The sequence below is a fragment of the Antedon bifida genome, chromosome 1 (assembly GCF_963402885.1).
Source record: "Antedon bifida chromosome 1, ecAntBifi1.1, whole genome shotgun sequence".
In the NCBI taxonomy this organism is placed as follows: Eukaryota; Metazoa; Echinodermata; class Crinoidea; order Comatulida; family Antedonidae; genus Antedon; species Antedon bifida.
In genome coordinates, this window is record NC_136226.1 from 29651180 (window position 1) to 29664930 (window position 13751).

General features: G+C 31.0%; 1 protein-coding gene across 3 annotated transcripts in view; it reads left to right on the forward strand.

The window, feature by feature from the left end:
• The window catches only part of LOC144848943 (colorectal mutant cancer protein-like), an 85412-nt gene that overhangs the window by 48534 nt on the left and 23127 nt on the right, over nucleotides 1-13751 (forward strand). The window contains exon 1 of one of the 3 annotated variants that reach the window (XM_078705901.1): nucleotides 494-652. The exons of the other annotated variants lie outside the window; for them this stretch is intronic. Within the exon in view, the coding sequence (XP_078562027.1) occupies nucleotides 509-652 (144 nt within the window). The 5' untranslated portion in view covers nucleotides 494-508. Of the gene's footprint in view, nucleotides 1-493; nucleotides 653-13751 lie in introns of those variants that run through there. 3 annotated transcript variants of the gene reach the window in all.

Sequence of the window (13751 nt, forward strand, 5' to 3'; positions counted from 1 at the left end):
AAGATAGCTTGGTACAGCATTTAGGACTGTGAATCGGCCTAACCTACAAGGGAAGCTGTGTGTTTGTGTTTGGGACTTTATTTACCAAGTGGAAACTAATATGCAACAAGGATATTTGATTTAACTGTAAAGTTTTGCCTAATTTGCATATGCAAATGAAGTTGTGTTATATTATAACATATGACATAATACTGGAAAAATAAACATGCTGGTATTGCCATAAGCTTTTAGTATTGTAAGTAATACCTACTCAACTGGATTCAGCGTGTGTTCATTCTACGAAAGCTTTATTGGATATTATTTAGTAGTCTGTCTGATTCCTGGAATCATTACTTCATTTTTCCTGTGGATTAAACAATAGAACATATTTTCTTGAATTATTGTTTCCTTAAGCTATAATATTTGGAAAATTATATAGTTCTGGCACCAGCAAATATGAAATAACATTTTCATTGCCTAAGTTACCTTGAAGTATTGTATTCAAACTTTAAATCTTGGATATATAACTATGGGATTTTATTATCGACAAGATCATCGCCGATCTCAAGATCACCAGAGGTTTGGTGATACAAGAAGATCAAGAAATGGTGACGGGATTAGTGATCACTCGTCTTTATCTGAGGAGTCTTTAGAAGAAGAAAGAGAGCGAATGGTAAGTGAATATGTCTTGTAAACAAATGTTATTATTTTATAAATAAACAAGAAGGTTTCTTAATGTTTTAGAAAACTTTTATATTTTACTGTACATGCATCACATGCGACCAAAAAGCCATTAAAGCTTGTTCAGACCTACAGATTTATGGTTTTGTATCATACACAGTGTAGCCTATAACTCCATCTCTCTCAACTAGAAACAGGTAATATTAGAAGCCATGTCAAAATAGACACTAAATTTGTCGGTTGTAATTACCGATGAAATGATACATACCACCTAGTGTTTAACTAATGGAAGTTGATTATAGTGCTGACAAATTGAGGGCAGCATTCACAGTATGTTGTGTTGATGGATGTTCAGTGAAGCGTGATATTTTGGTTTGGCAAACCATGCTCCTTGGTAATTGAGATACCATTACAGTGAATATGAGCAGTTTCAATTCACAGTTGATACACTAGGCGAGGTATTTAAAGGCTTAATATTTCTACCTTCAGACCACTAAACGGTGCTCATATGATCTTTAGCGTCATTTTCCAAAAGCTTGATAGTATATTTTTTGGAAGGTCTTACTTAGATGTTTGTATTGTCATCACTTTTAATTATTGTCTGGATCTGAAGATGAAGAAGAGCTTTAAAGGTCAAGAATAAGTTGGTAACTTTGTCATGTTTCCAATGATAATTGTACAGGAGTAGATTTGCAGTTTTTGTTTGAATATCTTCATTTTCTGCAGTGTAGAGCAGTACTTGGTTTTCAATAACTTGTCTATACGAATGACATTTGTGGAAATGTTTTATGTTTGTGCTTTGTCCTGTTTTTAAATCGGTTGAAGTTCGAGCAGTTGTTCAAAAAGTGACAGAAGAAGGCATTTTGTTGATGAATCAAATTCAAAAAGGCATTATTTTTTGTTGAAGCATCAAATGAAATTCAAGAACGCATTTTGTAGATGGCTGACATGAAATTCAAGAGGTTGAAACAGCTTTGAATCCAATAGATTTATTGCGTTTTCACAGCATAAACTAAATTATAAATCACAGGCAGAGTTCTCTGACAAGATGTCACTCATTTTTTGTTTTCATGACAATTTTCTTCTTTTGTGTGAAGTTAGGTTACCTACTGTGAACTTAGATCTGTCAGCTGGAATAAATGAATCTGTGTGAACAATTGACTTGAAGGGAAGTACGACTTCAATAGATCTTTACATTGATTGATTCATCTATTTTTACATCTGTTTCTCTGTTACAACCATATTTCTGTAATTACTACCTAATCAGTTGTATACTCTGGATGATAATAAAACTCACAAAGCATGAACAGAATTGTGAAAAAAATAATTTAAAAAGAATTAAGAATGAATGGATAGATCATGTCTGGATGGTAATAAAGTTCATATAGTGGAAAACTAAATAACTTCAACAAATAGATTGGAAATTGAGTGAATTATTATTTGATTGGATGCATATGGGAATATTACAAATAGCTTCAGATGTGATAAGAATACAATTGTACCTTCTTTTTATTGTAATTAAAGACAGTGTTACATTACTATAGTGACCGGTTGGGAACAATAGACAGGAACCGCGGAAGAAGACATTTTATTGTTTGGTACCAAAGTTACAAATACGAGGATTATCTATAAAAATTGGATTAAGTTAAACTTAATTAAATCCATATTCAAATAAGAAAATTCATTCACTGTGAGATGGATATGTAACCCAACAATATCTGTTTGAATTTGTTTGTACAATCAGCAGACCAAATCGTATGTAGTAATGCACGGCCGATAAAACAGTGTCCATGGTTGAAGATTTATATACTTTATCTCCAGAAAGCAATTTCTGAAATAATTTATTACATGGCACATTTCAAAGAATATTTTTTGACACATATATAAATTAATATTTATGGCCGACCATGTAGAGATTCAGCATTAATGCCGTCAAGTAAAAACTTGTGATTTTCTTCAAAATATATTTTTAGTGCTTCATAAATTTATTGATACAAATTGATTACATACCTGTATGTTGAGTTTGACACTGAGCAACATCGGTGACATTTTTTCACGAGTTGTTTACGATCGCTGACGTTTATCAAGTGCACTATTCCATGCATATCTGATCTGATTTCCATAATAAGTAGAAGGTATTAAAAACACATAACAATTACACTGCGAAACTTTAAAATCAAACAGGAATATAATAACAGATTATCAGTGTTTGTGCTATATACTAAAGTATGTTGGTGTGGATTTGCACTATATTGGAACTTCTTTGCTAAATACTGTCATCAGAGTTAGTGGAATACAGTGTGTGTATTAGATAGCAACTTCTACGTTGTTTTGTCTGATGTCCTGATAATTATTATTAAGGCATTTTATTTAAAACTTGTTTTGTCCTGGATTCGTTTCTTGGTAGTGGAAGGGTCAAGATGGACCCGAGGATGAAACAACAAGCGGAGGTTTGTTTTTTTCTTGATTTTTTCATTTTCAATTACTTAATATTGCATTATTTTGTACATTTAGTTTAGAATTTATCTTGGAGTGAATATTTTTTGTTTTGAAATAGAAATAAAATTGTGAAGGTAGCATTAGATTATGTTTTTAAGCAGGTAACATAGACAAACAGCTACAAATTAACAACATACTATAAAATAGATCCATTGCTTTTCCGTTCCTAGATAACCTAAAAGATGTCTAATTTTATAAATTACAAATTGCTAACGTTTTATTTGACAGCTTTTCGAGTTCACTGACTTCATTTGTCCAATGGGAGGCAACCAAAACGGTGTAAAAAAAGCTATAAACATTGCTTAGAATGCAGTGCTTAAAAGCTTAACAGAAACCTCGCTGATGTGCGACATTACGTTTAGATAACGTAAACACGTTTAGTACAAACACCTTGGATAATCCTCTGTAGAACGTTTTGTACTGGCAATTAATTTTCAAAGTATGGAAGCTGGCAATGTGAACTAGATGGATTTAGTAAACACACTTAAATGGTCATTTCTGTCTTGAATACATTGCATATAACAATTATAATTTAAAACAATTGTAACTTATGGATACTGATTGCGTTCTTCCTGGTGTCTAAATTGTAATAATGATTTTTTTTTAGTTAATGTTAATTTATATATAATATTTATATAACTTTATTCAAAAACTGAAAAGTTAGCTCTCAATTTCTGGTAAGTCTTGGAATCCATGTATTAATATGGAACATTTCTTAATGAAAATAACTAATTTCTCTTACTTACTTACTATATAGATTTATAAAGCGCTTTTCCAAAAAAAGCGCTACATTATTTAGAGCAGTATACAAAGACAAATCTGTTATATAAATGATTAATAAATGTCTTTCTTACATAAACATATTTATATAGCACTATAACAATTAGCAGATAAAGTGCTACAATAGGTTGTGTGTAAATTGCTTTTTCACCCAATTTAACCTATATCCATCAACCAGCAACGCATCAACCCTCTAAAGTTCTGTCTACACTATCAAACTAGTTTGACTAAAAAAAAAGTGTGATGCACCCGAATATGGTAGCGATGTGCCCAAATATGGTAGTGATATGACATCATCATGTCCATATATGGGCACATCACATTTTGTTGTCACAAAAAGTTTGATAGTGACAGAGCTTTAGATTGTCTCCTCCAGCCAAAGCCTGTCCAACAACAATTCCATGACCAGGATAAAGATATTGTACCATTTCCAAACAAAAGATGAAATATGGATGTAACAAAGGACATTACCTCAACAAATGATTATTATTAGATAAGCTGTTCTAAGAGGTCGAATTTAATATTTTTCATCTGAAACAAATTACTTTATAAATGCTTATAAATGAATGATGAATGGAAGCCAATAAAATATTAATTCATAATTGTATTACTAATCAAAAACATTTTTATGATTGTAATTTCATTAGTAGATTTTTGCTTTTATTTCATAGTTTTCTTTTTTAAATGCACATAACAGATCCCCAGGGTAGCACATGGGAGATCCCCAGGGTAGCACATGGGAGATCCCCAGGGTAGCTGATTGTAAGCAATACCTATTATATTGTAATGTGATACTATATTTGTATTACTATATAATGAAAAATGATGTGTTGACACATCCTACTAATGTTTTATGTATGATCAATGAAATCATTTGAATGCAATTGATAACATGTTTGACCACCCTGGAAAAACATGCACTGACAATATGTGTTAACATATTAAGAATACTATAGAAAGCAATATCTGTATTAATAATATCTGCCGGTTAGTTAAATTATACATTTTAACAATGTAATATTATGTTTGTGAAATTAAATTGATAGACAAAATATGAATCTATATTATACTATAAATACATAAAAATAACATATCGTATGTTAAGTTATTTCAGTACCTTTAGGCGTTGAACACCTGGTCTTGCAAGATGCGTTGATGATATGACCTTTAATTGTTCAAATTATTCAAATAAATTGTATCCTTAAGCAACGTATCTATTTTAACTAGTTATAATATAAAGTACTTTAAACCTTAAGTAGTTAAAAGTAAACTTGGATTTGATAACATTATGAAACATACCTTGCTAATGTTCTAATCTTAATATTCAATATTAAAAATATTCACTCAATATAGGTAAGGGGTCAAGAGAAACAGGAGAACTCTTCATTTTATAGTTTGCTTGCTTTGTTTTCTAATTCTTACAAAACTAACAATTCATCTTATGTCACTGATTGATTCAATAACGATATTATATACGTTCAGTGATAGCTAGTGATCTAGTACTGGGTCAACAAAGGACATGAGTAGGCCTATTGATGACTCATGATATTTGAATAGATGGTATGATATTATTGATTTTAGTCTAGTCCCTATATACACATTGCATCTTTATGTCTTGCAGCATGTTTCTTTCACCTTGGAGATAATTAATGTAAATTATTATTTATACAGATGATCATTTAAATCATTCATGTTGAATCATCTAATGCTTTTTCTTCGATAGTGGAACATCTGGTATATTATTAAAATATATGAATTCAGTTAAAAGTCCTATTTTGACCTATACAGTCAGTTCAATTTTAATGTACTGTACCACCACACTGTCCTCTCTGACACATAGCATCCCCTTTGTAGTCACACATCTTTCTCTTTGGAAGCACAGTGTCCTTTACACAACATCTTCTTTAGACACATAGCATCCCCTTTGTAGTCACACATCTTTCTCTTTGGAAGCACAGTGTCCTTTACACAACATCTTCTTTAGACACATAGCATCCTCTTCAAACACATTGTGTCCTCTTCTGTAGACACACAACAACATCTTCTTTTAGACACATTGTGTCCTCTTTAGACACATAGCATCTTCCTTAGACACACATCGTCCTCTTCTTTAGACACACATCGTCTCCTTCTTTAGACACACAGTGTACTCTTCTTTAGACACACAGTGTCCTCTTCCTTAGACACAAAACATCCTCATTAGACACATGGCCTCCAGATTTCAGAGAGTGTACTTTATAAGTTACTCTTTTTGTCCTTGTTACTGTGAAGCTACTAACTTATTTTACGTAGTTATTGGTCCTAAGCTCCTACTTATCTTTGTTGCTCTCCCATCGCATTCAAACTTTCTTTTATTAATTACTGACACAAGGATGAATCAGCAGACACCTGCAAGGGTTTCAGCAAGGTGTTCAGATCAATGGTACTTAGACGTTGGTTAATTAGTTGTTAAATGCATCAATAACGAGTCTTTCTATATTGTATTGGTATAACCTACTCTTATAGACTTCATATTGATTGACTCAATTGTAACATTGTTTTTAGTTAAAGATTTGAAAATAATTCTATATGAAGCGAGACATGCAGCCTCTTGAATGTGAGTGATAAATAGACAACAAGCAATTCTACAAAAGTAGACAGATGAAAATGGACATTAAATTATGTTACTCTTTGTTATTATTTAATATTCTTTTATTGCTCTTTTATTGGGTCCTATCTTTTCATTGTGTTGATTTACAAAGTCGTTTTTTGAATAAATGTGTACGTATTGCAACCATTTTCATCATGATGTCATCATCATCCCATTGTTACCACCAGATTCATCATTTATTACATCTTTATCATTTCATTATCTTCATCTTATTTTTATCAACTTTATTTAATTTTTATCTCATCATCATTTCATCATCATCATTTTATCATTATCATTTTATTATCATCATTTCATCATCATTTCATCATCATTTCATCATCTCATCATCACCATCTCGTCATCATCATCTCATCATTATCATCATCATCTTCATCTCATCAACTTCATCTCATTTCATCTTATCATCTTTGTCTCATCATCTTTATCTCATCATCTTCATCTCATCATCTTCATCTCATTATCATCATCATCATTTCATCTCAACATCTTCATCATCAATTTCATCTCATTTTCATCAACTTCATTATAGAGTCAATCATGTTGCAATAAGCTTTCTGTTTTTGTTACTGTCTCGCCATCAAATTCCTCTCATTCCTATGAAATATAAAAATAGAAGTCCTCAAAGCCTCAACTCTCCATTAAACTCGGCTTCCGCTATTTCACTAATTATCAGCTCATCATCCAATGATATCAACGACAACTGTGCTTTGAAATTGTCCGAGGGTATTGCAACCAATGAAGCCAATACAACTACTATATCAATGAAGTAGAGCATCAATAGATCAATTAAAGTTATTTGAAAAGTAATTGAGTAGTAAACAAAACAAAACAATTTATTTAATTAACTAGATTTAATTTTATACCAATTAGTCACCATGCTTTTTACAGTGATTGCAGATGAAATTGAAAGGTTTTAATTAATTATCCCTGTTTCTATTGCCCAAAAATAACTAATACAATAAATATTTATTCTGATAATAAAATTAAAATTATTAGTCAATTATTTAATAATGAAGTGAAGGTTTGGCTTGGTGGTTATGATGCTTGGCTACCAATCCAAGGATCCTGGGTTCAAGTCCTGTCAGTGTCATGATTTTTTCTAATGATAAATTATAACTCCACTCCCAAAGACTTTGTTTATGTAGAACATCTTGTGTATATTTTTGTCTTGTGGACAGAATTGCTACCTTAAAGAAGGATAGTGAATGAATTCGCTTATGGTTATCCTTGGAAATTTGCATAAATATATAAATAAAAACATACAAAAAAATAAATCAAAAGTAAGATAACAATACAGTTAATAATTTGAATTTATGTAATCTTCTTATATTTAATAATACGTACAAGTTGTGGAGCATACTGTATGCACCTGCTTATTAGCAATTGTTTGTGATAACAGATAACTGACAGAAGTATTACATTAAATATCTAATTTTAACATAGCAAATGTTGTTGTAGATGTTTGTTGAAATGTTAAACATGAATGATTTAGTGGGCATTTTAATTACATGACATAGTGTCTATAGATGTGTCATGTTGTCTATCTGATACATGGCATAATTCCTTGTGGTTTACATTTAATCAAATGTTTTTGAATTTTGAATAATTAATTTTCATATTTCTGTGTTGGTTTTTTTTTGCATTTGTAAAGATAGTACACATATTGTTGAATGTTAGTGTTATAGTTTGTTAAGCCCCTTTCACAAAGAGCTGTAAGACGGTAATATTGCAGTAATATGTGAACGCCGGCCTATGTGTGAAAGGGTAAAAACCCCTTAATGCCAGCTTCTGTTAGACCACCTCTGGACCTAGTGTTGGGGAAAAATATAGGTTTTATGCAGCGTAAATAAAAACCAATAAAACTAAACGACAGACACACAAAACAACATCAGCAAACACATGTGCGCCATGGCATGTTTCGTTGAAGGTGCCTGCCATTTTTTTTTCTAAAAAAGTCATGTGCGACCTCTATTTTATGAAGACAGTAATCTTTAAATATTGTGCCTTTTTAACTGTGGCCTTTTACACAGAAAACGGTAAAATTACGGTAATATTACCTTCTGTGTGAATGGGTCTAGACTGGCAATAATACCGGCTTGCTTACTGGGATATTGCCGCAATTCTATGTGAAAAGGGCTTTAATCTCATTCCTGGATTCTCTCCTTTAGGGTCAGATAGGGTCCAATAACCCTAAAAGCCTAAATCCCCAGACACTGTTTACCACCAATCACTTCCGTTTATTAGAAAATTCTTTTAGGCTATTCAAGGGAAATTATAAATAAAACTAGAATTTAATTCGTCACTTTGACGAATTATAGGTGATCATTTTTATCATTTTAATGAAATTAACATTTTTTAAACATGCACGTACGTTAACATACGATCGTAAAAAGCTGATGTACGCCATCCTATGACATGATGCATAAACACTTATAGTGCTGAGTTGTACCTATTATGTGTCATATACAATATATACAGTATATACTGTATATCTATATACAGTGTAGCATAGGTAAAATTACGGGACCCACATCATGTTCAAATTTGTTGGTATGATGGAATTATCAAAATAAACTCAAAGATGACAATTTCGAAAGATAATGAATTGAGCAAATAAATATAAGGATTGGAAGAGAATTTGATACGTAGAAGCGCAATGCGCGCTCATTGAAATTTGTATAACTTCGACTAAAGAAATCTAAAAACTACGTTTTAACTTCAACTGGCCATATGATAACATCACAACATCCGATAGGCTTAATTTTTATATGAATTCATATCTACATTTCAACAGCTTTCATAATAAGTTATAATCTTCAAGGTCACCTTTAATTCTGAAGAGCTATTAGATATTCAAATGTATGGTGTAGCTAAAATTACACGACCTAGGTTATTCAAGTTTTTACGCGTGATGACGTCATCAAAATAAAAATGTTTACAACCCATGAGAAAGATAATCAATTCAGCAAGCACATTCTAAAATTTTTGCGAAAATCGGGCTCAAATAACGGAGATGCGCTCTATTGAATGTGATAACCCACACAAAAAGATAAAAATTACTAATTTTTAAATTCAAGTGGCCATTTGATGACGTCATACCATTTTGTACGTCTAATGTGTACATGAATATGTATCTACAACCCAATGGCTTCCCGAATAAGTTAAAAAAATTAGGGGTCACCTGCCATTCTGAAGATTTATATTCATTTTAAAAAGGCCTTATTTTTCACCATTTTCAGCACTTTGATGCAATTAATTTGCGCATTTTGTCATTTTTAACCTGCTCGTATATCGTTATTTTAAGTTGGAACTGACTCAAATTTGGTGAATGTACTAAGGCTGGTGAGTAGAATGCGATTTGTATAAAAAAATTGCATTTTTTACGCTTTGTAAGTATCGCGCGCGCAAAATATTTTTTTGCGCAGTAATTTTTTGAAACACGCAAATGGCCTAATTCATGCTCTAAATTGATCAAAACTTAATTTTGAGCTTTTTAAATTTTTAACGCGCGATTTAACGCGCATGACCCTACGTGTGCGCGCGTTTTTATTTGTTAATATTTTTACCCTTGACCTAAAGTTTACGTGTAGTGAATTTCATTATTATGTGATGATTAATTATGGAGATATGATTGATAATGTGATTTCACAAAATGGCGTATAAATGACGTCACGGATGAGTGATCACGCTGGAAAGCTTATTAGGATTAAGTTGTATTATTTGAAAGATATTCTGAAATTTTGGTAATCATTGACATTAAACTTTTTGAGATAATTGTTACACAAAATAGTGTACAGAAACAATAAAGATTTCATACAATAACAATAGGTGATCATTTAGCATTCTAAATGATCACCTAATAAATAAAAGGTCATTATATTGTAACATTATAATGTTGTAGTTTGAATGTCATAACAGTCTAACACATATTTTTAAAAAGTCTAATGGGAAAAAGCATTTTAACATGTAGGGGAATGTTGGGATCGTCTCTCTAATATTATGGTAGGCGCTGCACTATGAATGACATAGGGTCTAATCCGAATTTGTATGTATTTATTTTTTATTCATTTATTTTTAATTTTTAAAAAACATACAAAAGTGAAAATATTATATATATTACAAAGATTAAAACATTAAAAATGACGGATCAAAAGTAGACAAATTCACAGCAAACTACACATACATTTAAACTACAGAAAGCATATATAAAAAAACATTAAAATGTTAAAGTTTTAAGGTTATTAGATTACTTAATTCCACAACTAAGGACAAATAATATTAAATTTACATTTTACTCAAAATTTGATTTCTAATTCTGATAAATACTGAGTTATCACAAAGAATCATGAAAGAATTGAAAAACCTAAAATATTATCTTGTTTTGTTTGGGAGAGTTTCTGGTTTCTGTTCCTTTTTTGGGAGACTTGACAGTATCATATATTAATGTTGTCAGCTCTCCTCCTTGTTGGTAACAACTCCCCTACGCATGGCTTTAAAGGATTTACATGTTGTTGAGTTGAATGTCATGGCGTAATGAAACCTTGTTTAGTGACAGACTTAATTGCACCTTTCTAGTAAGCTTATTTAACTAAGTCTAGCTAGTCTATCAGGTGCTGGTTTCTAAGCCTCTTTTGAAATCTCTAGAGATGTATACAATGTCATCCAATGTGATCATAAAAGATTAATAACTTCTTAAAATTTATTTTATATAATACACAACAAAATACTGTATGTGTAAAATTTGAATAAACTGCAGTTTAGTTTTCGTTGGCATGTTCATATTTCTGAGGGTGTGCAGAATGACTTTTTAACTGCTGCATAGTAAAGTAGCATGTCGTGCAAATGAAAGCTCGAACTTCCAGAGGCCCACGACATCCACATAGAGTACCGTAGCACATCCAATGATGATCATACAGTACTAAGAGATGAAACAGTACTTCAGTGTTAGTGACTGAATACTTTATTATGTGGCCTTTTGTTTTGTATACAGAACCTACTGCTTAACATTTCATCTGAAGGACAAGCTTTGAAAGTAAACCTCAGAGACACAAACAAGAAAGTTAACTCGGTCATTTTTTTAGTCATTTCAAATTTGTACACTTTGAATTACAAAAAAATGAAATGCAATATTTAATCTCTGAATAATGTGTGATGTCTATATTACTATTAAATATATTTTTTATTTAAATTGATCATATCATAGTTTTGTTACTAATGCTTGTCGGGAATATGAAAGGAAGGAAAACGTTTGTTGCAAACCGAATTAGAACAAGATTAATGAATGTAATAAATAACAATGATATATATTTATTATAGTGTAAAATAATATGCAAGGCTACTAAACTAGGTTTGTTACCATGGTTATATAACCTATTGGAAAAACTCATTGTATCCTAAGCCTATATCTACTTAAATTCTATTGAGCTATGTTATAATATAATACACACTTATAATAATAAATATTGATTATTATTTTATCTGTTGTATTTTAACAAAATACTTCTGTGTTTATAATTTGGGAGCGTAATATTGTAATCATAGTTATCTGGTTACATTTTTACATTTTTAAAACAAACTAATTAAATTGATCTTCATTTTGGTAAGTTATTTATTAAAAAGAAGTATTAAACATTTAGGGATGACAGTTGTAATTTGATATCTTGTCCGCCTAAACATTTTTTTTACAATTTGTTTAGTTGTCATAATGTCACATAACAGTTATTCACTTTAACCAAAAACTGGATTAAAAAAAACAATTTCCCAGAAAGAAATGTAATTTAAAGCAAATGGTTTATGGTTAAAATTAACTTTCTTTTGTCTTTTTATAAGTGAAATTATTATTTTTGTTGATTTTTTTTTTCTACAGAAGTGAATAACTTTATTAAAACTGTAAAATGACCTATTTAAAGTCTGGTTTAATTAATCTTTATTTTTCAAGTTGTTGGGAGACAATACATCTTTAACAAAGAAATATTAAACATTTAGATGTTTTTTTAAATAACACTCTAAGTGAATGAAAATGTGTTTTAAATTTTGCATATTCGCCAGAACTGTATAGTAATAGTTATAAGTTAATTAAAAATTCATAAAAGCTGCTGTTTATCCTATTACATTAACCATTGTTATTAAGTGTTTAGTTACTAGCAAATGAACGAGGTGACCTTTGACATAGGTATTGGATAATCAGTCAAATTCCTCCTTTGTGAAAATAATCTAAGAAAAGCCAAGTATGATGTGTGAATAAACAAGAACCCCACTTTTGCTAAACAGAGTGTGAATCGCGCTTAGCCAATCAACATGTTCATAGCAAATAGGATTAGACTGGTGTAGATTTGCACAGCTCTACATACAACCTTGGAAGACTGATCATTGAGGCCATAGACATAAGCTATACAGGTGTAGAAACAACCCTTACCAGGAGTGCTAGGAACAACTTTACCAGGAGTGATAAAACTTATGGTTACTTTGTGTGGATTATTACTATTATTCAATAGAAATATTTGTGTGCTAAAGCGAGTTTTAAATGGGTTTACTGTGGTTTGGTGAAAGGATTTTACTTTCTTGAATCTATACATTTGGATATTATGAGGCCTTGTTGTCGTAACTGTGAGGTAGGGTATACAGAAATTCATAATAATATAGTCAATGAGTTTGTTGGTTGCCTCCATAGATTTATCATCACCTAGGAAAGATACTTGCTCATATAGGAAACATACACTGTACTATACGTATACAGACAAACTATCTTTCTATAGTGTAGATATCACTTTGAATTTTATAGATTCAAAAGTATAACCCCTAAAAGCTTTGTCTACACTATCAAACTTTATGTGACAAATAAATGCGATGTGCCCATATATGGACATGATGATGTCATATCACTACCATATTTAAGCATATCGCTACCATATTTGGGCACATCACACTTTTTTTGTCAACATAGTTGTACTATGCCAAAACCAGTCTATAATATATCTGCCTTAATGAATAAATAGTGGTGATAATAATGAGTATGGGCAGTTATTTTTACTGACCAGGTCAAAGTTTACAACAAACTGTTCAAACATGAGCTAAAAAATCATACTTAGAAAGGCATGCAAAGAGTATTTCATCTTTGCTACTTTTTGTTTTACTGTACTTATAATGTGGTATATAGCTT